General features: G+C 42.3%; 3 protein-coding genes across 8 annotated transcripts in view; 2 read left to right on the top strand and 1 right to left on the bottom strand.

The window, feature by feature from the left end:
* The window catches only part of FGF2 (fibroblast growth factor 2), a 45,991-nt gene extending 34,192 nt beyond the window's left edge, over positions 1–11,799 (top strand). For all 3 annotated transcript variants that reach the window (XM_088164193.1, XM_088164192.1, XM_014886632.2), the window contains 2 exons: positions 3,888–3,991; positions 7,190–11,799. In XM_088164193.1, the coding sequence (XP_088020319.1) occupies positions 3,888–3,991; positions 7,190–7,375 (290 nt within the window). In that variant the 3' untranslated portion in view covers positions 7,376–11,799. The remainder of the gene's footprint in view (positions 1–3,887; positions 3,992–7,189) is intronic.
* NUDT6 (nudix hydrolase 6) lies at positions 140–19,619 on the bottom strand. Its single transcript, XM_088164191.1, has 5 exons — positions 19,457–19,619; positions 18,342–18,545; positions 13,645–13,700; positions 11,184–11,238; positions 140–8,247 (listed from the first exon to the last, which is right to left on the bottom strand). The coding sequence occupies exons 1-5, from the start codon at positions 19,614–19,616 to the stop codon at positions 7,859–7,861; spliced, it is 864 nt and encodes a 287-aa protein (XP_088020317.1). The 5' UTR covers positions 19,617–19,619; the 3' UTR covers positions 140–7,858.
* A 58-nt stretch (positions 19,620–19,677) lies between these two features.
* The window catches only part of AFG2A (AAA ATPase AFG2A), a 157,348-nt gene continuing 149,927 nt past the window's right edge, over positions 19,678–27,098 (top strand). For all 4 annotated transcript variants that reach the window (XR_015803441.1, XR_015803442.1, XM_088164178.1 and 1 more), the window contains exons 1-7: positions 19,678–19,833; positions 20,236–20,360; positions 20,937–21,094; positions 22,256–22,314; positions 23,141–23,761; positions 25,808–25,937; positions 26,533–26,589. Coding sequence is in view for 2 of the 4 variants with exons in the window: in XM_088164178.1 (XP_088020304.1) it covers positions 19,701–19,833; positions 20,236–20,360; positions 20,937–21,094; positions 22,256–22,314; positions 23,141–23,761; positions 25,808–25,937; positions 26,533–26,589 (1,283 nt within the window). In the remaining 2 variants the exon portion in view is untranslated. The remainder of the gene's footprint in view (positions 19,834–20,235; positions 20,361–20,936; positions 21,095–22,255; positions 22,315–23,140; positions 23,762–25,807; positions 25,938–26,532; positions 26,590–27,098) is intronic.

Genomic DNA, 27,098 nt, shown 5'->3' with positions numbered 1-27,098 from the left:
TTGAGCAGGAGGCTGGACTAGAGGGAGTCGTCCTGACCCGATTTTTGTGTGATCCTGACACTGAGGTGGTACTTGTAACTTTAGTCTGCACAAGGCTGCGTGTAGGGTGTTTGCTAGAAAGGTTACAGTGAAAATACAGTTGAGGCTGTAATCAAACCTTTATTTGCTGTGTAAATGCATCCAAAGCCAAGAATTTCATAGTTGGTTTTTACTTCAGGGTTTCTCTGATACAGTGGTTAGAGTTGCCATTTCCTTGAGGAGGAGTAGGAAAATGGGAGTTTTATTAATCCCTTTGGCTAATGCATCCTCAAATTCCACCTCCTTCAGATACATGAGTTTGCCTCATGCTCCAGCACAGCACTCTCCTATACTGCCCTTACCCTGCCCTGTCTTCACTGCTCTTCGCTGTTTTTGTTTGCCTTCTATTTTATTCCTAATGTGTTTCTGTCCCTCTCTCTCCTCCCTGTGACCTTTATTTTCCCTTTTCCTTACTGATCCTGTGGCATTCTCCTGCCCCAGAACAGCTTAGCCAGTGCAGCTGCTGTGAGTGAAATTCCAGCATGTGGCTTTGCTCACAGGGATTGCCCCGGGCGAAGGGCTTGCCAGCACATTCCCACTGGGAGTCAAAAGGTAGATCCAGCTCAGCAGTGAACAACTTCCAGAATGTGCAGCTCTGTTTCTCTGAAGATTTAAGTCGGTAGATTTTGCCCAGGTCTTTGTAATGAACCGATTTCGAAGGAGATTTTTGGCTGAACCCTTTATGATGCAGAGCAGTAAAACCATTTGGGACCATTTAAGTTGTGTAGTTCCTGGGTCTGGGCCACTCTAAAGCTTTGGTTTATTAGAACTGTGAAAGGACCTGAGAGTTTGCATTGTACGTGTGGTTTTCCAGTTCTAGTGCTCAAGACAATAAAAGTACTTTTGGAAAACGTTCATGTTTTCTCTGTTCTCTGCATTTGCTAACAGCTTTTCTTTCTAGCTACTTGTCCTTAAAATTATTTTCTCCACTGAACTGTACAAAACTGCCTTGGAAATAATTTTGTTTGAGGTCTCTAAGAAAACCAGGAAGATCCATTTCTTAACAGAAATCTGAAACCTTGCCAACCACAATGCTATTAAATACACTTTTCAACTTCCATATTCTTAGAAAAGTCTCTCCAAGTTGTGAAATAAATGCCCATTTGTAACTCTCATAAATACACTGTTCAGTTTAACCGGCAGATTGTACATCTATCCTGGCCACGTGTGCTGTGAAAGAACATCACGGTGCCTGTTGCGGTGTGCTCCAGCTTCCTTTAGTGCCACAGATTATACTAGTTTCAGTGGAAATTCAGGTTGGACTGTATAGCTTGTGGAGTTTTTCAGCCAGAACATCAGTGAATATGAATCTCTAACAGAACCTCTGTGTATTGTTGGGAAAAAACATTCCCTCTCTATCCATTTTTATATGACTGGAAGGCACTGTAGGTTCACTTCAGCTACATCACTCAGTTTCTCCACTGGTGTGAAAGTGCATATGTACATCCTGCAATTCATTCTTTCTTGCTCAGCAGAATGATTCTATTAAGCTTATTATAATAGAAAAGAAAGTCTTTAATAGGAGCTGTAAATTTCCTGGGTCCTTTGAGTTGGTTGTATTGTTTTATTTAATAACTTAGTGATGACTTAGCCCCAGTCCTGGGGATGTTTGCTCAGCAGGGGAGCTCTGTGTTCTCACAACACCGGCGAGCATCGAGCAGAGCCTTGTGCTTGGCGTTCCTCACGGATTGCAGGGCATGAATGGGAACAGGAAAATAACTCACTGCCGTGCTAGAGGGGCCCTCAAAGAAGTGCCAGACTATCTGGGAAAATGGGCCTTTTTAGCCCTTGGTAAATGACCTCTTCCACAACAATCTGCTACTTTTTTGGGATACAAATGTCTTAATTATTTGACTTTCACGGATGGGGTTTTGAGGTTCAGTTATGCTGAAAACAAGTATTGGGAGTAGATGTGAAATGATGAACAGAGTCTGCACTGTTCCTGTTGGTGACCAAAGGCTGCCAAAGATGCAGATAATCTGTGTCAAGTGATACATTTCTCTTACAATCAGTTTAGTTGCAGTGAGCTAAACCTAAAATTGTCACTTCTGGTAATGATCATATGGGTCAAAATGTGTTTGATCAGTAAGGCTGTGTTGTATCTTGGCATCTCCAGTTCAGTGTAACCCTGTGGCAAATACTCACTGCATTAATAAAGCTGTAAAATAACACTGAAACCTGAAAAACTCTCAGTACTCTTCTGGCTGTTTGTTCACGTGTTTTTGGAGTTGGAGAGGAAAATCCAGTGAAGCTCATTTTCCTTTTGGGGCTTTCAGTATTGCAGCTCTTTTCCAACTCTGTAGGAATACCTTGGGGCTTTTTTTTTTTTTTTTTTTTCTTTTCACAAGCTTCTCCAAACTATACAAATTTTTATAGGACTTACAAACCTTTACCAGAAGTTTATTTTTGCAAAATTTGAACTTCTGGCTCGGTGTGATGCTGTAGGATTTAGTGTGCGTTTTTGCCCAGAGAAAGTAACAAAGCAGACAGTACTGTAGTAATTAATATTAATTTTCAGCTGTTCCACAGCTGTTTCTTGTTAAGTGTGTGGTGAAAGCAGTGTGCTTGGCACATCTCAAAAGTCCATTTCCCACAGTCTCTGCCCAGAGCACTTTTCCACGTTCTTGCTGCCCCAGAGGCTAAGGAGTTATACCGAAGTGTTTGGAGCTGTTCACAAGTCTGATTTTGGCCTCATGACTTGGGAGTGCTGTATTTTGGATACTTGATTCTGAGATGAAATTGTGCCTGACTTTTTACTTTTACCCTGAAAAAAGGTTTGCAGCAATTGTCCCAACAATTTCATGTTCCCTGTATTCCTGATGTTGGAGTTTGACTTGGTTTCTTCAGTTCTGTCTTTTTTTCCCTTCAACAAAAAGCAAGAACCACTCTCTGAATCTCAAGAGATGTTCCTTCTCCAGAATGTATAGTCCCTTCAGGCATTTATTCTGATGGCTGAAAAGTTCAAGCTATTTAAAACTGCATTTCCAAATGGAGTAAAGTACCTGCTGAACCAAAGCGGGTGAAGGAAGCTCCTGTCCGAGATGTTGTGTACAAAAGGCAAAGGCAGGCAAAAGGGGAAGCTTTCATGTGTTCATCCAAACTACTGGGTTTGAGTTATGGAAATAGAAATCAGTTAAGGCTTTGTGTTAATAATTCACAGGTAGTAGCTAAAAGCTGTGTGATAGGACCTTACAGGTTTTTATTTCTGTAAAATCTTTAATTTCTTTTAATTGATGCAAAACATATTCCTGCTTTGTGTAACACTGTTTCTTGTGCCTTTGCTGCCTTCACCTACTGCTGCAGTTCTGTTTGTTTGTTCCACCCACTTGTTGGATGGATGAGGTAAACAAATGGATATTTTTCTGTTGGGAACAGCAGAACCCTTAGGGAGTGATATGGAACTGAATAGTCTTGGTTAGACTCGCTGACAGGCTGCCTGTACAGAGCTGCGTGCGTCCAGTGTCCGATGCCGTTCTGCAGACATTGAGAGATACCGCTGGAAAAACTGCCATGAAAAATTTCCATTTTCTGGGAGCAGTTCGCTGTGCCCTAAGTGGCCTTTCAAGGAATTTCATGGGTTTTAAGCTGCCTTGATGCAAAATGAAGATGGAATAACTCAGTCTTGCTGTTGCAAATTTGAGAGTAGCTACTTTCTTTGTAAAAACGGCATCAGAAAGCCAAAGGTTGAAAATTTACTATTTTCATTCCAAGCTGAAGATTTCTGTGGTGGACGGTTTGAAGCAGTGACTGTCAAGTGCTGCAATCTCATGATGGCTGTGAAACCTTCTGTCTTTTTGTTTTGTTTGCAGTCAAGCTGCAGCTTCAGGCGGAGGAACGAGGAGTGGTGTCCATCAAAGGTGTCAGTGCCAATCGCTTCCTGGCCATGAAGGAGGATGGCAGATTGCTGGCCTTGGTAAGCAACACTTTGCTGATGTCTCTGTGTTGCTGTGTGTCCCTTGATCTGTGTGGAGTTGCCTTTCTTCCTGCAGGACTTAGTCAGCTGCTCCGTGTGGGATTTATCAGGAGAAATGAGCTTCTGTCAATTACCTGAAATTGGAATTAGGAGGGCTTGGGTATTTCTGCCCTACCGAGGAGTTGCAAAATTTAACAGGAATGGCTTGTCTGAGAGAAAAAAAAATCGCAGTGATCGGGAAATTATAAAAACAAATGAAGAATAAAGTCTGCCTCTTTACCCTCAGGAGTAATTTTTTCCTCTTTCACTTACTTTTACATAAATCAATTTTAAAATACCTCTTTGAAGTGGAAAGTAAAGCAAATTTCTTTTAAAAATTACTTTTGTGATACTAATCTGTGTAAATTCTTTTCTCATTTTCCACTTTGTAGAGAATTGAGGGTTTTTTGGGCACTTCTACTTCCTAACTCGAAAACTGGCAAGAAAAATATTTTTGAAAATGTGATGATAAAATTTTAAAAGTTATATAAATGTGGGTAAATTAAGCTGCTCTCTAGTGAGACTAGTTTTTGTTTAAACTCTTGTATGTTTTATTGGTATCAGCTGAACTTTTAACTGTGTTTTAAAGCCAGTGTGTGCAGCAGACTCTGAGAGTTAATGTCTCTCAGAGCCAGATGATAAATTTTGCTTCAAGAGCTGCAGTTACATTCATTTTGCTTATGAGATTTAGAAACTGTAAATCCCTCATCCACATTTATATCCTTCAGTGCCTGGTGAAGCACCACTGCAGGGCATCCACCCTGCCAGAATTTTGGTTTGCAATAGTCCCTGGTGCTTTGTGTATTCACACAGCTCCATTCAGCCTCCGTGCAAGTCCCCTCTGTGGCTGGGGCTAACAATGTGCATTCCTAACCCTGGCTGAATGCAGCTAATGAAAGACCCGTGCCAGGGCTGCAGAAATTATTTCTCATTCCCTTTCTCTGCCTCCATGAAATGCGATTGAAAGTAGTTTTACAGGAGCAGGACTCCCCGGGGCACTCCTCCGTTCTGGCTCCAGGGAGTTTTGTGTGGGCTCAGGAATGCAGTTAAAGAACCTGCTTCAAGTTACTGGGATATTGTGTGACAGCTCAGTTGAAGAAAATGTGAGGAGTTGTCCACTGTGCTATTCTTGAGTTAGGGATAATTGGGAATTTCCTGTGGTGCTGGTGCGGTGGCATTCGGCTTCCCATTCTAATTGCACTCCGTACCCTGAGCGACGGGGAATGGTCAAAACAGGGTGTTTAGCACCATTTGTAAAATGATAAACATAAATACAGGGGCGTGTTTATATTTGGGATTTCTGACCTTCTGCTGCATGGTGGGTTTGGTTGTAGAATATGCTTCCCTTGCAGCGTTTTAGTTGCTTAGTTCCTGTAAGGTGAAATGCTCGGGAAGTATTGTCCAGTCGCTCAGAATGACTCTCTCAGAATATATAAAGTTGGGTCACTTTGCGCTTCTCACTTGAGCTTGTACAACTTTTTTCTTTGGTGTTGTTTCTGGAAATGGTTATTACTTGAATCGTGTTTGCTGCACACAACATTGTTGTTATTCATAGGTGGAAATTCTCTACTCAAAGTCTTTTTTTCTCCAACCAGCCTAACAAACGCTGCTGCAATTTCATGGCTATTTTCTGTAGCACTGGCAATGTTTTTCCATGAGGATTTCTGTGCTGACTTCCAACAGTCTGTGGCTGGCTGTGCCTTTACCATTTTCTGCCTCTAAACACATTCAAGAAACTGTTTCTAATTGCCAGAGCGTCTCTTGTTCAGTTAGAGCAGGGCTGTGTTTCACGAGAGCTTGCAGAGAGTGTACAGTAGAAATGTCTGTGGTGAATTGCACATGGTGAAACACTGCTGAAATTTCTTTTAAAACATTATGGAACTTTAAGTTTTAAACACATAGTTTAGTTCTTTAATCCATCAGTGACTCAAGTACTACTCTGTCCTTTTTAAAGTCTGGAGTTTTTAAAATTACTTTTTAATGTCTGGGATCAAATTGCGTAGTGTCCTTGTTTTACAAACAAATAATTAACATTTTCGTAAATATGTTTGCAGATTCTTACTCAGGACTGGTTTTTGTCTTGTCGGATGTTTTTGTAATTACTTGTTGAGACATGTTGCAGGGCTTGTTCTGAGCTGGGCTTTGCAGGATGATTTATTGCACAGCTCGTGGACCGCTGCTCACCCTGGTGATTTGTGTGGGGGTGCAGTGGGTTGCGTTCTTTTCTGGAATCTGGATGATGCAGCTTTTAATTGAGCATTTTCATGCTCTTTACTAACAGACTCAGTCGTGGGGGAGAGGTGATCTCTACACTGGAGGAAGTGGCTGGTTGTGAATGCAGATAGTCAAAACCTCCCCTTGGAGAATGCTCTTTTAACTGAAAATATTAGTGCAGAAATGCATCTGTTGCATTAGATTTTTGATGGAAAAACGGAAACATTTCTCATCTGATATGGCTTATTTTGACTTTACAGTTTCATTATAAGCATGAAATACTTTCACTATATGGAATGAAATGTGATTAATTTAATGAAGAAATCTCCCGAACTTCCCATGAAAGGAAGAATTTTGACTAACTTGTATTTTGTGATAAATACTTTGTTATTTAAGGATATGACCCATGCATTTTGTCGTGCTTACGTGGTTTCGCTGCAATTGGCCAGGTTTTGCCAGACTTCAAGGACTTGACTCAAAGAGAAATCCATGTCTTTTGATGTTATGGATTCAAATTGTGCTCAAAAAATGTTTGTGAGAATAATTTGGGGAGAAATAAGGACTTTCCTTTTTTTCAGCCTTTTTGATGTGCCTTTGCCTGAATTTCCAGCTTGAGGAATTGTACTGAATCGTCTATACTCTGCTTAAAGCTTTTGTTCTTACAAAACATTTTCTTTATGCATTTTCTATCAGAATAAAGAATTACACAGTAAAAACAAATTAAAAGCTGCTTGATCTGTGTTAGAGACAATAAATGAACCGTAGGTAAAAACCTCTTATTGTGTTTTTAACAATATTTTCACAGTATCTTTCTTCAGTTGTGAAACAGTTAATCTCTATTTCTTAAAACCAAAGGTAGTGCTCACATTCTTGCTAAGTTAGTCCCCCGAATGTGAAGAATCGATTTGTGGTGCTACCAGTAATGCTTTCTCTTTTCCCCTTCAGAAATACGCAACAGAAGAATGTTTCTTTTTCGAGCGTTTGGAATCCAATAACTACAACACTTACCGGTCACGGAAATACTCGGATTGGTACGTGGCACTGAAAAGAACTGGACAGTACAAACCTGGACCAAAAACTGGACCTGGACAGAAAGCAATCCTTTTCCTTCCCATGTCTGCTAAAAGCTGACTTCCATGGCAGATCCTGAGCATCAATGCCACACAGCATTAAAGACGTCGCCTTTCCTACACCTCTCTGAAGTAGCCAAATATAAGCAATTATTTGCTGATATTATAACTACTTTTGCAGATGCCAGATTAAACCATGAATGTTTCATACTATCTTTTTATTTCTCTTTAAATCTATTGTGCCAGTGTGTGTGGAGGTAAAATGACTTGCAGAATATATTTTCAGCATCAGCAACACTTCTGTTTTCTTCTTGGTACCTATGTATTTTATTTACCTTATGCTTGCTTTATGGAGTAGAGGAGGAAAAAAACTGATGCACATTCATAGCAATAATTACCTTTAAAAATAATTTATATCTTAGCTTATTAGAGAATAATTACGTTCTAATAATTACCTAAAAAGAAGTCCAGGATAACTGTAATATGCAACACTGCAATAATAATTCTAAATTATTACTATATGGAAATGTGAAATGTATTGCTATCACGTCATGTTTCTGTAGGACTCAGGCAGCTCCCTGTGGTAGAGTTTGTAGAACAGGCCTGTGTAGACAGCTGGGAACTCCCTCATGGTTATGTCAATCCTATCAAACCCTTCCCGGTACCCGAACAGTAAGAGCTTGGCCACGGTGCTGGTGATGGGTGTGGCGTTTTCCGTCCTGGCCAGCTCCTCCAGGTCCATCCACTCACACCGGAGGCACTCGTGCTGGCAGAAGCTGATGTGGAAGGAGCAGGGCTCCATGCGGCAGATGATGTACATGTCCGACTTCCCAAAGGCTCCGGGGTGTTCGTGTTGCTGCCTGATGCTTAGGATGGACTTGAACTCTGACTTGATGCCAGTCTCTTCAAAAACCTCTCGAACTGCTGTGTCTCCTGGTGGAAAGAGCAATCCTCACAATACATCTGAGAGTAACTTAGCACTCCTCAAACCTTTTGGAAAGGTGGAAAGCCTCTTACTCAGCATGTTCTGTGTTCTGCTTCATAAGGTTTTCAGAATGTCTGTTTTTCCAACACAGGGATAAGCCAATGTTTTAGTCCCCAAACAAAAGTAATTGCTGTGAGCCTTTCCTGTGTATCCTACAGAATTACTTTGGTAATGCTGTACAGGGTGTGGTTTGTAATGGACACTGATGGCTGCTGGCTCCACTGATCTGATAATCCAAGATAGCACTGCACTGCCTTTGCAGTCCTTTGGATCCCCATCCCTCTCCTTGGCCCTGCCCAGTCTCAGACTCAGACGCTGTGCAGCTGCACCTGTACCGATGTCAGATCTCTTGATCAGATCAGTTTCACTGCACTTCACCCCAAGGGGTAACAAAATGGGTAAAACTCTTTTCAGAAAGTCAAAGTTGGTGCCGGGTCCTTTTTAACATGTACCTTAAGAGTCTGGTGACATTTCAAATATGCCACAGCACCAGTGCAGCACAGAGCCTTTTCTTGCAGGAAACATGCTGCATCTGTGCATTCTGTGTGCCCCAGCCAGAGTGAGGTCAGTGCTAACATTGCTAACCACAAATGCAGCAGGAACCTTGAAGGGTCTACAGGGTCTGTGTGCTGCAATTACAGCCAGAGAAACATCCATCCATCCTGAACTCCTCCAGAGAGATTTTTCTCTTCAATGACAAATTGAAGATCCCTACAGAAGTTTTTTAATACTCCACCGATTTCCCCAAATTCTGCAGTTTCATCATAGTCAAGTGAAATCCGACTTGCCTGGGGTAACCACTGGTAGGATAAATACTGGCTTTTCCCAAATTAATGTAACCTCCTGGTCATGTCTGGTTTGAGTGGTCAATGTACAGAACTGTCGTACAATGTTACCTGCTCCTGTTAGTTCATTTTCAGTAAGGAATGTGTGCCGGCTTGCTTCCAAAAGCAAATGCATTTTAAAAGGCTCATAGACATTCACCATCCTATGGAAGCTTGCATCTTGCCAAGTAAGAAGGGAACAAAACAGATATTTCAGGGGTAGTTTTGGATACTGGAAATAGCAACTCCCTGTGGCAGGTGGCTTTGTTAGTGGGCAAAAGGCTGCGTTACACAGAAGTGAACTGAGATGGTGAGGAATGCTGAGGCAGGCTGTGGTTAAGAAAACTGCAGTAATGAGGGATTTCATTTAAGCTTTGAACTTTGCTTTTAGATGAAGTGCCATTTTCTGTTTCCCTTTTATTTAAATGTGTGTATGTATGTATATAAAAATCTAATGACAGTTAAACTAGAAGAAACACTAGGGCTGGAGTTGCAGAAATACTCAGATAAAAAACTGTGCACTTTGCTTTATCTGCATTATGAAACTATTGGTGTCAGTTGGCACTCATGTAAGTAGGCAGCCATGCATGTCATCACTTCATGTAACCAAAGGATTTTAAGCATTGTAATGGCAATTTTTAATTGTAATTTAAAATGTAGTCCCTTGAGTGACTTGTGTTTTTAAGGTTTGATGTAAGAATGAAAAAGGAAAATTAGGCTCTTATTATATTTTATGCTTCACTAATTTATATCTTCTTGTAATATAAGATGTGATGCAGAGAATCATAACTTTTATTATTCTGTAGTTTAGAAGTGGCAGGAGGGAAGCTGTAAGAGACTTTCAGTCCAGGCTCTAGCCATAATCTCACCTGTTAAGGATGGCTGCTGTCCTAGCAGTATCACTCTGGGGAATTCCACTGGAATGCCAGTGCTGGTCATTTATTGTTCCCTTGAGTACAAAAATCCTGTTGCTGTGCTGGCACTAGAAGTGAGAAGGAGCCTGGCTAGGCAACAGCCGTGACATTTGGGATTCTTTTGAAAACATGGATCCATTTCACCACATTACATTGCATTGTCCAGCAAGTATTTTTGATTTCCATCGCCAGGTTTGACAGAAAGGCTTAAACAGTGACTCATGAGTTACGAAAACTAAACTCAGCCATACCCTGACAAACAGCAACTTTCTCCATGTATTGAAATAATAACTGGAATACAACTCTAACACACATTGTTGTAGGGAGATTGCTATAAGTTGGTATTTCTAAGGTATGGAACAGTCAGGAAACCTGGTCTTGACACCTGGTTTAAGTAACCAGCCTATGGATCATGATTTTAAGGGCTGAGATACAAGGAGAGAAAAAAGTCACATTTTCTCTCTCTTCATAAACACCCTTGTTCATTCACCTGTGAAGATAAGCTGCTGCAGTGTTCATCAGCTGTGCTGTGTTGGAGAGAAATGAGAAGTTTCCTCAAACCAGCATTGTTTCCTACCACAGGAGTGCCTCATGTAGGATTAGGTGCCAACAAGATTGAGGCCCTGCACTTCACCCTGGCCCTGTGCTGAGGAGCTCTTGGTCCCAACTAATCAAGTGAAGGGGGTGGAAGGAAGTAAGTGCATTTATTTCTGTTTTGTGCATAAAAAGGGAGACTTAGAAATTTTTGCTCAGTCCATCCCTGAGGTCACTGCCCTGGATTCCAGTGTGAGCTGAGAGCTCTCTGTTTCAGTTTTATTTGGGCTATATATGGATTACCTTAATCCTCTGCACTTCTAGATCATATTGCAGTATATCTGACCAACCTACAAAACCTTAGCTGGCCTCAAGCACTCACTTAAAAGATAGTGTAGAAAAGAGTAAATGTTACAAACACAAACTTTCTTTGTCCTGAACATGCTACCCTGTTACCATTAGTGTGCCAGGATTGTGTCACTCCATCTATTGACCATTCATTAAAGGAAACAATCCATCCATCACAGGAGCACTGTGGGTCATGCTGTATTTCAGTGTATTTTCATGTCTTTGTAGTTCTGTTGATGGCTGACCTGTTCTCATAGAACTTACCAATGTCTTCTCCTGGATTAGACAGACCTCCTGGAAATTTCCATGCGTTTACAGTCTGTATTGGAGGAAAAATCCATTAATGAAGTCGTCAGCCTGTGTTGCACTCTTTAATACAAAGGAGACAGTTAACACATAACTTTTTTTGGGTTGAAGTTGCAGTATTGGTATTTTACAAATAGCAGTAAGTAGGAACTTGTTTGTTCCTGCTGACATGATGATCAGAGACAGCTACAGTCTGTATGAACTATTGGAACAAAACATCTACTGATTAAAGATACAAACTGTCTAACAGTCATTAGACAACGTTGCTGCTAGATAGAGTAGTTGAGTATAAAAAAAAAGCTGCTATAGACTATATAATCTTATATTTAATCACTAATGTATTCCACTTCCATTGTTTTGGCTTTTAACAAATGTATATATATTTAATCTTACAAACAGGTATTATGATTGTACTGTTCTATACTGCACTGGCTTTAAGATGTCTCTGTGTGTCTGTAATGATCATTTAGTGTAACTTGTCATTTTCATGGAATATAAGAAATGAGGGCTTGTGTGTGATGTATGTATAGTAACATTTATTGAATTGCAATAAAGTTCAGTATTAAAACATTAAGTGAAGGCTTGGTGTTGTTATTCACGCTGCTTAAGGAGTCCCAGTCCCTGCACCTCTTGCAAGAGCACAAAGATTTGTAGGCTTTACCTTTACTTCTATGTACTTTCTATTTCTTTCCTTGTTAAAACTTTATGTAGGAAGAAGTTACCATTCTCCTAGAAGTAAGTGCAGTAAAAAGGCACACTGGCCCAAAAAAAGCTTTTTTTTTTTTTTTGTTTATGCAGCGTAGCAGGGAAGCTGTGTGCTTTCCAGTGATTTGAAACCCTAATGACTACATTGGAAAATTATTTCTTTTCCTGGGCATTCTTAAAGGGCTTGGATAGGAATTTAAAGTAATGGATTAAAAATAGTGCGGATGGAAAGTACATATATTTGTCTATTGGCTTTCAGATTTACTTTTAGTTCCTGGAAATCTTTGTGTGCTGTGGAATTGTCCTGTCACAATTAAACTAAAACAGCTCTTAAAATTCCAACTAAAAATTTACTAAAAGGTAAGCATGCACATTTATATTTTTGTGTATAAAAGGATAAATGTCATGTTTCTAATGTTTACAATGTGCTGTTCTGGCCCTGGAGACTCTCTGGAGCTGGAACTACTTTTGGAGTCTACAGCATGAGAGGTAGGTTTATGCTTTAATTGGTAATTGCTGAATGAAAGCCTGGAGGTCCTCCTAAAGCCAAGTCCTCACCATTTTACCTTATTGTAAGTAAAAATTTAAAATACAAAAATGAAAAATAAACATCTTCAATTACAGGAAACAAGTTCAGAGGAAGAGAAACACGCTTTTGTGTTAGAAACTCAACTGGTGGTATGATTGAACCTGCCTATGAAAGCAGTCTTTCACTGAAGTTACATGAACTGTGTTGTAGGTTTTAATGAACTGATGTTTTGGGTCCTGAGGAGAAAAGTCTTAGTAGCTGTTTCAGGAAAGACAGGAAAATGCAGCCAGTGAGATTCTGGCACAGTTTTAACTGTACAAAATTAAAATTATGCATCCAAGTGTATTTCAGTCTACCTAGCTAAGTTTTGATTGTTTCATGTTAAAGCTGCATTAATCTCACTCTTTTAGTTAATTAATGCAGTTTTAACATGAAACACTTTACCTTGCAAATGAAAACACAAAATGGAGGCTAAATGTCTCTTGATTGGAGTAGCACAGGCTGCCAGTGAGCCTGAGAGCCTTCAGCAGCAGCTGAGTTAAAACCTGGGTTAGCCTGATAGGGGCTGGAAGACATTTCAGTGATGGATGCTCGGTGACCTCAAGCCACATCACAGGAGCCACCATCCCCACAGCACGGCTCTGGTCTGGCACCCTCTGCAGTGGGGGCGGGCACTTCCGTGTGTGAGGAATTAAAGACCTTTACACCTGCTGGACCAAGGTGGTCTCCAGGTCACGGCCAAACATGCTGCTGCTTGTTTAAAGCCACAGATATGCCTGGAATTTTGGAAACCAAACCAAATCAGAATCCTTCTCTCAAAATCTGTTTCAAGCCATGGGGATTTTTCCACAGGTCTTAATGGATCCAAACACAAGATTAGGAACTCCTGGGTCAGTTACAGGAGAAAATAGAAAACTCAAAGCAGGAAGGATACTTAGTTCTGCTGAATCAATCCACAGTTACAATTTATAACAAAGCTGTTAATTTTTAGAGGTTTGGTTTTCTTCCCTTAATATGGAATTCAGCAATCTTTTGATAGATGTGTTTAAGACACTTGTAAAAGGAAGTAACTTTTACTATCACAACTTTGGTCTGGAATAAAAAGAAACATGTATTTTGTTTTTTACTACAGAATAGGCTTATCTAAATGAACTTCTCTATTTTATAATCCTGTAACAAACATACCTTATTTCTGTCTTGTACAACCAACACCTTTCCAGTTCTTTCATCTAGAACAGCACCTGGTATAGAAAGAATATTGAAAAAGAGGAAGTGTTGGACAACATCGTTCAATCCTAACACCAAAATTTAGCATGTTTTGATAAAGCATAACAAACCCCTAACGTACAGCTAGCAAGGTTTGTATGGATGAATCACCAAGTGGTTTATCAGTGGAAAACGGATGTACAATAAAATATCAGGAAAAGGTTAAGTATCCCGTATAAAAATTCGAAGTTGGCAGTACCAAGAGAAATAATTCCAACATTTAAATTCCGGATTAGACAAGAAATTAAAAGAAAAACTTGCTTGTGTTAATATCAGAACTAAAGAATGCAAGATCAAGAGGTTACCCAAACAATCTGGCAAAGCTGCTTGCTTCAGCCAAGACGTGCCTGTAATTTTCCTCAAATAACAGAGATTTTCCAGTGACTCTGGCTGAGAAGCCACCCTTAAGGGGGATGAATTTTTCTCCAGTGAAATTTATTACAAAGCCCCCACCTGCTGTAGTGAAGATTTGAGTGTTTTTGGGTTAATAATACACAGGTTTAGTACTCTGGGCTGACTGTACAGATAATGTTCAGCTGTGTGACTATCTTTGAACTTGCATTACCCAGCTAACAACTCATGACAGGAACTGCACCATAATCTGAGTCAGCTTCTCAATCAAAAGTGACACTTTCACTTGATGAAAAAACCTGTCTGACTGAGAAATGCAGCTTTTCCTTATGTCCTCATAGTCAGCCTATGACTTTCTCCCACAGATTACAAGTCTTCCTACTTTCTGAAACCCAAGTGCTTTCATGTTTAATTATGTCATACTCACTGGTCATACTTTAAAAATGTCCTTCCCTTAAAACAGGTATTTTTCTCAGATTTTAAAGAGCACTGTGGTGAGCAAGATGAGTGCTGTGGTGCAACTTACCAGGATCTATTCCACATCAGTCATACATGGCTTTCAAATTAGAGGTTATCAGGAACAAATTGCTTATGTCATTTTACAGCAGGAGGAAGATACAGGCATATCTGTGATGACATGTGCTTTTAAAATGCTATGGAGAAGTATACCCACAGGAAGGAATCATTAAGGAGTGAGTGTCCAGCTAAAAACATCCTGTTTTTTAATAATACATGCAGAGTTATGTGTAGGAGGATATTTCAAAGATGAAGTACCAGTCTTCCTTCAAGATATGTCAAAGGATGTGCTTTAAGAGGGTAGTCACATATCTGCCTCCTCGTGGCTTGTGACGTTATGATTTCATTCTTCCTGTGAATATTTAGCAGTGTCCAAGTTCAACTATGGTAATGATTAAAAGAGGCAACAAAAGGAATGCAGGGGGAACTTTGTCTTTAGAGGATTTGTTTTCTAGAAAAGCCATTCCTCAGCCAAAGGGTTTGCTGAGGCCAGGGAGGGTTGCTGAAGGCAGGAAACTGCCGTTTGAATCAAACAAAAAGTGTGTTTGCTCTCCTCTGTCCCCCTGAAATTGAAGGCTGGGAATGTAATTTTTGGCAGTGGAATTTCCAGTGAGGTGATCAGAATCTCTGCTAAGGGATACCTAAATGGAGAGCAAGAAGGAAGAAAACACAGTAACAAGATTTGCTGCCTGGTCTCATGTTCCCGTGCTGGGCCACACCTGGTTGGCATCAGTGAGATTAGAGTCTGACTGCCCTGAATTGTGGTTTTTAAGACTCTCCCTCCGGCTACAAATGTGGCACCTGGAGCTTTAAATCACCCAGGATGACTTTCTGGAAAGGTTTATATCTGAAACCCAACCAAGTAATTACTATTACAATATCACTTGGTTTTGAATGTTCTCTTTTGGGGAATAGGCAAGAAAAGCATTTAAAAAATAAAAAAGAATCCCTTCAATAACTCCAGATGTTAAGCGATGGAGAAGAAAAATATCTTTATCCTACCTGTTTTATTTATGTCTGATGTAAAAATGCTTGCAAATACGTTCAGTGTTGAGAAGCACTTGTCAACTACAGAGTGAGTGCAGACACCACTGCCTGCAGACAGGAGCAGGTATTTGTAGAACAACTTGGGAACTACTTTTAAGTGACTTTTCTTCATAAGTGGCTTATCAAACCTATCCACCTCCATCTTCCTGTGCAGTTTCACAGCAACACAGCTGCTCAGTTTACATTTCTTTAAGTACCAGGACTGACCAACGTGTGTGTAGGCTCTCCTTCCTGGAGTCCTTCAAGGACTTTTGTTTCAGCAAGTGGATTATGGTAGTAGCAGTGCAAGTAACAGCTGTGTTGTAAGGCTTGTAGACCACGGGAGGGGGAAGAAAATGCCTTTCATTTTTCTTCCTCTCCTTTTACTCTCCTTCCTCAGCTTGTTGCTCATGCCATTGTTTCGTGGCATATTTACAAACATGTCACTTTCTGGATGGCAGGCCACATCCTCCTAGGAGGTGGAGGATTTTGGAAATGCCTTTTAAAAACACGTTAATCACTTCATACACCAGAGACTCCTCTGTATCTTTACACATGTGGAAAATCCTGCCGCCTACAAACGGATGCAGTAACTTAGCTGGAAGACACATCACATATTCCACTATTTCTAAACAATAATGGCCAAGCCCAATGAGTAACGTTTGCTACTCTCTGCTTGGCCACTCTCATCCAGTCTGGTAAAACATGACCTGACCCCGCTTATTCACACCTTTGTCATCCCTTGGCTGCATGGTCCTGAGGCACAAGCCCTGGCTGTGCTGCATTTGCTGCGTGGGAAATTCCAGACAGGAGAAAAACCAGCTGCTGGTCTACTTGGCAACGAAACTTGCTACCTGTTCCCTGTTCCTGTGCTGGCTTCCTGCTGGCCAGCCAGCCACTGTCCACATCTCTGCTTTCCATTTTCAGGATGCTCACAGGACTGACTCCTGCTTTTCACTGACTGGCCACAGCTTTGAGATGGAGACTCTCACCAGAACATTGATTTTGTTTACTGCAGGCATGTTCTAAAATACTTTTTGGTTAGGGAATAAAGAAAGCCTTGTGTTTGACCTCCTCTCCAATATCCATATTTTTATACTTTAATATTTCAATAAAATGAACTAAAAATAGAATGGAGCCTTTCTGCTACCCAGGGTCTCCCATATCCACTGTGAGTAGAACAGCAGACAAAAAACCCCACGTAGCCATTATTGCAGACTTGTTTACCTTCCTAGAATGCTTTCCTGAAGTATTTAAATCCTCTAAAGAAAATCCCAATAATGACTAAAAGCGTACAGGTTTGAAAATGGTGGCAAAGAACACATATCTTTTATGCTGTGCAATTTTAAAATCCATACAATTAATTAGGCAATCCATATACCTGCACTTAACCAAAGTTTTCTTTAAAGTTTTTTCGTACTTGCAGAGTGCTAAGTGTTTTGAAGCACAGCTGCAAATTCTATTCTGAAAATGCATTTTAAAATATTTGCGAATCTTTCAGAGTTATGATTTTTCTTATAGTTCTTTCTGATGCCAACCAGGGTCACAAGTCATCTTTTATTTCCTTTCGAGCAGCACTTTCAGCTGTCCAAGTTCTACTTCAGAAAACCTCTCTTTCACTTAGGTTTCCTCACAAGGAGTAACCCGGTGCTTTTGCGAGGAGAATGCACTGTCCTGCTGCAGTTCAAAGCCACATATTTTAATGGTGAGGTTTCCATACCTCAGGAAAACATGCTCCAACATGTCCATTGACAAACTCCAAGGCCGCCTTCTGCATCCACCCTGCCCTCTGCTGGCCTGGGAACCGAAGACTCTCTCTGCTGATGGCAGCAGCACTGCTTTGTAATTTAAGGGTTTTTTCCCCTCCAAACTTCCTTTCACCTGACCTGCTGCTACACAGAACAAACCATCTTTTTGTGAGTTCTTCCTAACTAGATTTTTCGAATTGCTGTTTATGGGCCTTAACACCACTTGGCGAAGATATAACACCCCACAGAGTCCCTGCAAGCCAAGGACAAAAGTCAGGGTTGCAACTGGAGAGATTTGCTCTCCCCAGTCTTGTAATTTCTGTGTGTTAATGTAACCCTTAACCAGTACATGAGGGGTCCAAACCAACTCCAATTACAGATGAGTGATGGGATAGGTAGTGGCTTATCTGTGGAACTCTGCTGAGTGAGAGAACAAAACCACTGGAATTTGGTGAAGCTAACTTCAAGCTGACGGTATTTTTGGCTCATCATCTGTCCCTTGTGCTGTGCTATATGAAAAAAGAAAAAAGGGGAAACTGTCTTGTCTAGTTCCTTGGAAATTTTCTCAGGTATGTAACAACTTGCTAGCTGTGGTTGTGGGAGGTCTAGATGGATAAGAGTATGGAGTTGTTTTTTTTTGTAAAATACATGCTTGGATTAAAGACTTCTAGGCACAGCTTAGATCAGCTTTCAGACCATTGCAATTTAGGCTGATAGTTGCCTTAGCTTCTCAACAATCCCTCTTGAGTCACGTTTTCCCCGTTTACAGACATTAACTTGAACACAGTTTAGACAGATTAAGCACACAGAGCAGAGAAGTGTTTTTTTCTCTTCGTTGGTGGTTAAGTTTTCATTCCAAAATGCAGTAGCCAGCTGGTTTCCACGTGTTGGTTGTACAGAAGAACAATTCCTAGTGAAGGGGCTCCTAAGGGCTCCTTCAGGACGTTCTGTGGGTGCAACACTCCCGTAACTCACCTGCAACCCCCAGCTGGTGTGTGGCGAACCCTGGCAGCCTGCTGGGCCCCTCTCCCAGCCACAGCGTCAGCGTGGACGAGCCCTGCTCAGCGTGGTGGAAAGCAAAGCCTTGGGAAGCAGCCACTGCCACAAGGCTGCTCTGGAGAATGGGGACATGGAGCCAGACAGCAACACGGCCTTCATCCCGCCACTGAGACACAGAGTCTGCAAAAGAGGGAAGCGAGGAGGGTCAGGGACCCCTTTGCCCTTGATCTGTGCTGTTTTAAACTTTACACACTGTAGCTGTCGGTAATATGCAAAAATCTGTGCTTTCACATCACTTACAACAGGGTAAAACTACTGCTGGTGTGAGAAACTCATCAGCAGTTTCAGAGGCTGCCAGCTTGATATTTTATGTGGTACAACTTCGGGTTCATGTGCAAAATGATGGCTTTTATATTTAGTCTACCATGAGAAATAGGGAAAACTACTCTTCTGGAGTGCTCTGTCCAGTTCTGGGCTCCTCAGTACAAAGAAGATAAGGAACTATTGGAGTGGGTCCAGCAGAGGCCACAAAAACGATGAGGGGTCTGGATCATCTCTCTGTGAGGAGAGACTGTGGGAGCTGGACATCTTCAGTGTGGAGAAGATGAGTCTCACATCAATATCTCAAAGGTGGGTGCCAAGAGAATGATGCCAGACTCTTCTCAGTTGTGCCCAGTGAGGGGACAAGCAGCAATGGCCATAAACTGAAACACCGAAGTTTCACCTCAACAGGAGGAAGAACAACTTCACACAGAGAGCGGCAGAGCCCTGGAACAGGCTGCCCAGTGGGGGCGTGGAGTCTCCTTCTTTGGAAACATTCCAAACCCACCTGCTGTGGTTTGTCACTCCTGTGTCACCTGCTCCGGGCGATAGGACTGGATGATCTCAGAGGTCCCTTCCAACCCTGATTATTCTACGGTTCTGTGAACAACCTCTGCTCCCTCCTGCCAGCGCCCTTCACCTCCCGGCCGCTGCTGAGGGTCCGTGAGGGGAAGGCGGCGGCTGAGGGCGCCCCCTGGCGGGCCCCGTGCCGCCCCTCACACACCGGCCCCCGCCCGCCCCGGGACTCGGGACCCCTGCCCGGCACTTGCCCCGCAGCCACCGCCCGAAGGCGGCCCGCTCCAGCCGCGGGGAGCCTCGCAGCTCGCCCAGATCCACGCTCACCCCCCCGAACTTATCCGGCCTCGCTCGCAGCCCCGCAAGGGCCGCCAAGCCCCGCGTCCTCCTCAGCGCCCGCCACGGGCCCGCCATGGCGCTGAGCGGGGCGGGGAGCGGCCGCCCCCGGGGCGGTGCCGGCCTCTGCTCCGGAACCGCTCCGCGCCGGCCGCAGGCAGCATGTCTGCCTCCTCTTCCCGAAGGAAGAGCAAGGGGCGCCCGGCCGCGGGCTGCGGCTCCCCGCGGGATGCTCCCCTGGGCGCTGCCGCGGGCGGGCCGCTGGCGCTCCGTGTCACCGACGCCGTGGAGGCAGGTACGGGGTGTGGGAGGCGGGGACAGGCGGCCCTGGCTGCCCCAGCCCTGCAACCTTAGCCTGGCGCGCTGAGGGCGCCTCGTTTGAATCGGAATCCCTGCCCAGCCGCGCTCCCGGCGCCTCAGGAAGGTGGGAGCGGAGGGGTCCCTCACACCAGGCGCCCGTGAAACCTACGCTTATCCCCACGGAAGGGTATCGGCAGTGGCGGAATCGCGGTGGACGGGGCCGCACCGAGCGGCAGCGCCTCAGCGCCTCACAGCCCCGCCGGCAGCGCCTCACGGGGGTCCGCGCTCCCCTCAGGGCGACGAGGTTGTGCTTGCCTGGGAGCGCGGGAAGCGCCGGGTTTGTTGAGGGGAAGGGGGAAAAAAAAAAAGGATTTTTTTTTTCTTCTGAAAACTTTAGGAGATGACAAAGTCCCGAAGATGCTGCGCAGAGCGCTGGCGCAGCTGTCGCTGAGCAGCATGAAATCTGCGGATCTCTGCATAGGGAGGCCGGCCCTGCTCACCTCCGCTGATGGGCGGCAGGAGGTGAGACCCTTTCTTGGCCCTGAGTGCTTTTCCCGTGCTCTTAGCCTGTTCCTGTTGTGTTCCATGGAACCAGCATGGATTATGCGTTGAGAAAGATGGTGAATGTGCTCTTCGATGTTGTCTACACTGTAGTTGCATCTGTATTCTCCGTGTTGGGAAAAATCCATGCAGCTGATTTTTTTTCCTATAAATTTATACGTCATGTGTGAACTAATGAGTTATATGTCTTGTATAAGCACACACATCTGTTTTACTTGCAAATAAAGTGTATTTGCTTATCTTTTTTTCACTGATGCATAGCATTTTCAAATCAGCACGGTGTATGCTTCTGAGTCATCTGCATAATGTGTAGAATCTGGTGGAATTGTTTATCACATTCGTAAGCAAAATAGAGCCACTTCAATTTTGAGAGTGTCTTAAATCAAATCTTAAGATCTCACTGTCCGTTGTGTCTTGATCATTTTTTAACCTGAGGTTTTAACCTAATCCTTCATGTTAAAGCATTGCTTACATTGACTGGAGATGAGAGGGGCAAGACCTCAACTGACAGGTGTTTGCTTTGAAAACTCCTCCTAGGTCTGTACTGCTTGGCCCACCACAGGATTCCCAGGGGGGAAAATTGGGCTGGGTGAAACGACACAGAAGAGCCTGAAAGTAAATCCAGGTGACGCTGTCACTGTGCAGCCTGTGACTGGTGCAGTCATCCAGGCAGAAGAAGTCGATGTAAAGTTGAGGTACGGAACGTGTTATAACCTTACTGAGGTTTTTATTCAACCACTTCCCTTCAAAATTTGTCATTCTCTCTTATTTCACAGAGTTGGCATTTGGATTGCTGCAGAGTCTGATTATTTATTTATTTATTTATTTTTCTAAATAAAGTTACTTTATAGTTACTTTTGTAAGTGTTCTAGCACTTAAATTAACATCACAGTTCCCAGGCAGTCAGTTGCAGAATTTTTTTCCATGAAGAAATTCTTCCATGTACGAAGCAAGAACATAAATTACTATAAGAATAAATTGAAGTCCCATTGTTCAAGTTTAGGTTTCTTGATGCTTTACAGGTGTAGTTTGTTCTCTGCAAATTAAACACCTCTGGGTAGTGCTTGCATGCATAATTTATATATTTATGCTTGTATGTATAACTTAGGTTTTCCTCTACTTAAAAGAATCAATCCTCAACTCCAGACCCCAACAACATTAACTAGATTAACTCAAAACACCTGTTTTCCATCAAGTTGCTTTCTTGATCGTTAAAAATTGAGAAACGCCTTACATTTGCAGGCTTAGGGCTCCCCCCGTTGTTCACACTTTGAGTTGCAGCAGCTGAGTGTGCTTGCTTTAAATACCTTTGGTGCCGCTGCTTTTCAGCGTGCAGGTGTGAGTGCTGCCAGAAGTTGTGGACTTCCATCTGCAAGATGCATGGAGTGAGTCTCAGCTCTGAGTCAGTTAGCTAAACCACTAGAAAATACTTGGCGGCAAAACTTGGAGTGTTTTGAAAGACGAGGTGCAAGTGCTCAAGGCGCTGTTTTACTCAATAAAAGTTGTGTACGTGTGTTTGCAAGGCTGAAAGAGACCTGCTTGATCTAAGTTCTTCTCAGTTCAGTACCTGTAGCAATGATTATCATGCCTGAACAGGTGAGATGCCTTCATTACCAATTTGTGATCCTAGGAAATGATAACTGCACCTTAGAATTTTGTTAATTACAGCATTTTGTTTGGCAAAGCAAGACCTAGATTAAATAGGTGCACTTCTTTTGTTACTATGTGTCTTCACTAGTTTCGTTACTAGTATCTTCAGGTTTAAGTCCATATGATATGACAACTGTGGAGTGCTGTCGACTGTGGTTTTGTTTTTAAGTGCTTGAAAAAGCATTTTTTTTCCCTTCCTACCGCAGGGACAAAGATGCCACCGTTAATGCTGAGGAAATGTCTGTCTGTCTGCTGAGAAACCTTGGTACGAGTTTTGCTGCTTCTCGTTTGATTGTTCAGTTTTTGTAGTTCTGGATACCAGTGCAAACAGTTTCTTTTTATGTTCTTAATCAAGAGCTTATGGCAAAATATGGGATGCTACTTTGTTCACATTTTGTTCAGGGATCTGTCTTGGGCTAACTAATTATGTCATGCTGCAAATATCTAATTTGAATTAGTTGTGGTTCCATTTATCCTGTCTATTACTTGTATTGCTGGCTCAGGGAAGTGTTGGAGTGTTCAGCACCCATTGACAGCCTTCAGGCTGATACTGTGGTGCACTTCAGAGTTTACTTGCATTGTGAGGAAAAGAGTGCACTGCTGAACATGAGTAACAAGTTAAAGGATCACATTAACTTGAAATCCCAGCTTCTGAATCCCTTTTCTTTTGTGTTGAGGGTAAGTACAGTTGCTCTTCGGTGGGTGGTAGATGTACATAAGTAAGGCAGAGAAGAAAGGTAAGTTATTCAAGGTAGTGAATACAAAATTTTTACTTCTTACAATACTAATTCCAAAATCCTCCCTTTGTATGGAATTTAAAAAGCTGAAATTAATGATGAGTTTAAGTATGGGAGATTGCATAAGATACTGACAAATGTTTATCCTGTAGAGTCTGCTTGTGCACAAAAGGATCATTCAAAGAACCTGGAATTACCTTGTAATTACCTTTTGTTATGTTAATTTGTAGCACTTTCTAAGCTTCCTGAGAAAGAGTTATTATGATGCAAGGATGTCTGAGTGTTAATTGCTGCCAAAGTAGATTGAAATAGCATAATCTTTGTCTTTTTTTTTTCCCTTTAATTTTCTCATAGATGGGAAAGTAGTCCTGCCAGGAAACCTCTTGGCTTTCACTTTCTATGGCAAACTTTGCAACATCGTGGTGATGAAAGTGAAGGGGTCTGACGGTGCAGAGCTGATTGCCCACGGCAGCAGTGCCATTCCTGATGATTCCAATGAGCCAGATCTTGAGAGGTCAGATCTGGAGAGCAGTGCCTTAGACTTGTCCTTACAGCTGGGCAGGATGGACATTGGTGACAGTCCAGTGGTTGCCTCCATGAGCACCCCGAGCAAAGCTGTGGATCCAGGCTCACCAGTCACACCCAGTGCCCCAAACTCTGGGCACAGAGACAAAACCTTCAGCAGGGGAGATGGTGCAGAACTCACCCAGGATCTGGAGCTGGCTGGGGAAGGCAGCACTGAGGGGCTCCCACTAACTGGCAAAATCGGAGCAATGAGCAATACAGATTGTTTTTACTTCATTTCTTCAAGAACTAAAATCAATTTTATTGAACCAAGAACCAGTGTAACAGAGGATGGCGAGTGTGAGTCTCGGGTCACCTATGACATGATAGGAGGTTTGAGCAGCCAGCTCAGAACTATTAGAGAAGCTGTTGAACTGCCTTTGAAGCAACCTGAACTGTTCAAGAGTTATGGTAGGATGCCTGAGAGTTGGCTTTCTTCATTAACTTTCTTCCTTAACGTGGCTTTTTTTTTTTTAAACACTAATTACTCCAGGATTATGCACTGAATTTTATGTAGCTGATCTGGTAAACTTGTGTGTTTGAACAATGTCAAACTCCTTTATAATTACACTGTATGGATACTGTGAAGATATTCTGGTTAACCTGTGTGAAAACCAGTTGAGCAGAGAAGAAATTCAGGCGTGCATGAGCAGAATTTATGGCAAGTAGGGAAGCCTTCTGTGGTTGGACACTGGAAAGGTGCAGTTGTTTGTGTTGTCATAAGATTTTGTGTTGATAGACTCAGTTAATCATATATTTTAAATGGAGAAAAACTCATTAATTCTGCTGCTTTTTTTTCCCTGTGTGTTCCTGCAAAATTTTAAGGAGATCTTTTGAGTCATGTTTACTCAAACTGCTCAATGTGAAATTTCAAGGTGAAAAACCAAATATGATTGCTGTTGCCACACATAAAGTTGCAGCTAATATATGTAAAAACTTGGAGGATTTTTGTGACTCTGTGCTGTGTATTTATCACAAATGGCCATGTACCTTGCTGAGTCGTGCATTGCTGTGAGACAAGGCTCTTCTACCTAGAAATATTTCTGTAATATCTTGCCTTGGAGGCCGTTTATTTCTCTCTGTGACCTCTTTCCCCATGTATGCTTCAGAGAGGAGGTGAGTTCAGCTTGGATGGTTTCCATAGCACAGAGGTGACAGTTTCCTGTCATCTCCATCCACCAGTGGTCCAACCCCAGCATCACCACGTGGTTTTGTGGCAGCAGAGTTTGCTTCAGCATGAGTGTTCTTCATACCTGATCCCTAAAGCTTGAGCAGATTCTCTACTAATCACATGATGGATGATGGTGTTTTCTCAGCAGTTACAAGCCTTTAAACGTTCAAACCTCCCATCCAAACCTTGGGAGTCCTTGTCTGCTCACGGGCAGCGAGGCTGGAGCTGAGGTGAACCTGTGGTTCCACAGCTCCGTGTATTGCCAGTGCCAGAAACGCCACAGGAGGGAGCAGCACATGCTTTAATGGACTGGTGTGAAGGAACCTGGCTGTAGAGATGCTTTTATTTTCATCCTTTGTCAGAGGGCAGATAATTTTTTTTTTCTCTTTTCCAGTGTATTGGTTTCTAAGATTCAGGCTTGTGGCCTGTCCTTGAGGCATAGTTCCCTGTCTGATTCCCAGTCCCACCTGATGTTTCTTTGGTTGTGTTTCACCGATGTCTTTTGTGCTGGGATCAGGCCTTTGTCAAACATTTGTCTCTGCTTTTTACTTTCTAGTTTTTCAGCTTCTGGTTTTGCCTTTTGTGCCCATTTAATTTGACTTTGCTGCTCTGAAATTTTCTTTGGTGGGCTCTTTACCTGGGATCACAGTTGTATTTCATGCAGTCTACCCGTGTTTCCTGTCCAGCTTCAGCTGCACACAGCAGTACCTTGTTCTTCCAAAGTCCCTTATTTTCTGTGCCTGAATGTTTCTGTCTCTTTGGCTCCTAACATGTGCCATTAAAAAGGCAGATTCATCCTTTTGTGTGTTTTTCATCATCTTGTAAACATTCTTAAATCAAGCCTCACAGTATGTCTAGAACTTTTTGGAGTGTTGAAGAGAAGTGGTTTTCTGATGTGAGAAATTTGTTATAATGACACTGTAAGAATCATGAATAACTCTAAGTGTATTCATGGACATTAGGTACTCAGTTGAGTAATTTTCTTTGAGAAAATGCAGTGAAGATTATAATGAACTACTGAAAAATATAATGATTTCAATAGGTGATTTTAAAGAGAGTCTTTTGGACATTAAAAATAAATAATGTGGATGAATGTCCCATTTAAGAGTGATCTTTTCCCTGAAAGCCTAAGTCATCATAATGACATGTCTGTTACAGGAATTATTGCTCAAGTCAAGTTAGTATTGGTAGTAACAGGGGCAGTGAAATGTGCAAGTGCAGGCTGGGCCTGGCATTTATCACCAGTAACTTCTTTTCTCTGTTTGCCTGCATGTGCTTGTCCCAAGGGATCCCTCCTCCTCGAGGAGTGCTGCTCTATGGCCCTCCAGGAACTGGCAAGACCATGATTGCCAAGGCCATTGCAAACGAGGTTGGCGCTCACGTTACTGTCATTAATGGCCCTGAAATCATCAGCAAGTAAGTCCACCCACTCTATTTTCATTAATTCTGTAAATATAGTAGCCCAAAATATCCCCTGACACCTTTCCATTGTGGAGAGATGTAGTGTTTGCTCTGGGTTATCTGCCTAAAAAAGTCAAAATGGGAAAGGGTTCTCTCAAGCGGGGCTTATGTTTCTTGTATTAAAAGAGGTTTATGGGATTTGGCCAGGAAATCTGTGTAAGGCATGGACTGAATAAAAGAGGAGATTAAAATTTCATCTGCAGTTGTCTGTAGGTTAGTTCTGCAGCAAGAAGAGGAACTTGTTGAAGTGTATCTGCAAATAAGGTGACACTGCACAGGCTGATGTCTCCAGAGAAGTAATTTTTTTGTTTTTCTTCAAAAATGTAGATAAAATAGTTTCTAACACAGAAGAGAAGCAGTTCCCTTTAATGATGCTAACTTTGCCTGTGCCCCATTTCACCTTAATTTCTGGTCCTTGTGGAAATAAAGATTATTGTAGATTTGCAAATGTGTGCTACAGCTTTTTGTAACTCACCAGCAATAATTTTCCAAGTTGCCTGGAAAAGACAAAAACCTCAAGTTTTTTATGAAAATATTTTAATTCTCGCAGGTTTTATGGGGAGTCAGAGTCGAGGTTACGTCAGATATTCGCTGAGGCTTCTCTTCGGTACGTTCCTTGGGAGAATTTTATTCACGGTATCGGTTCCAGCCTTAATGTTCCTAAAAGAAAAATATTTGCAAGAATCTTTGAATTGTGATTTGTTTGTTTCATCCAGCACTTTTTAAGAGGAAATAAATGTGTTTATGTATGGCTTAGCTAGGAGGAAAGCAGTGAAATTTTAGGATGCCTCTTAAATCCTTTTGGACACTGCCCTTTTTAAGGGGGTGTTAGGGATGGTGCCAGATTGCTCGACCTGTGTCGTTAGTGCATTGTGTGCTTGTTTCAGCAGATGAAAGCATGAGCCAGAGTTTTACCAGGATCCAAATTTTTGTCTTTGAAGGCCAGCTCTAAATGAGTTGGTGTTGGTACTGGATATAGCATTCCTCTGGAGTAGGGTGGCATCTTGCCCAAATTTGTTAGACCTGGCTAAGGCAGGCTTTAGACTTCCATGTGACCAGTGTTCATAGTACATTAGGAAAAGACTGTTGCAACTGAAGGTTTAGTTGCCTAATATA

Source organism: Sturnus vulgaris, chromosome 4 (assembly GCF_052056855.1).
Source record: "Sturnus vulgaris isolate bStuVul1 chromosome 4, bStuVul1.hap1, whole genome shotgun sequence".
In the NCBI taxonomy this organism is placed as follows: Eukaryota; Metazoa; Chordata; class Aves; order Passeriformes; family Sturnidae; genus Sturnus; species Sturnus vulgaris.
The sequence above is the reverse complement of the archived record's forward strand: the minus strand, read 5'-3'. Positions and strand labels throughout refer to the sequence as shown.

Coding starts and splice junctions, on each gene's coding strand:
- NUDT6 (XM_088164191.1), bottom strand. CDS start 19,616: ATGGCGGGCCCGTGGCGGGCGCTGAGGAGGACGCGGGGCTTGGCGGCC. Junction 11,239..13,644: donor TTGTACAAGACAGAAATAAG/GTATGTTTGTTA, acceptor CCTCCAATACAG/ACTGTAAACGCATGGAAATT. Junction 8,248..11,183: donor TAATCCAGGAGAAGACATTG/GTAAGTTCTATG, acceptor TCTTTCCACCAG/GAGACACAGCAGTTCGAGAG.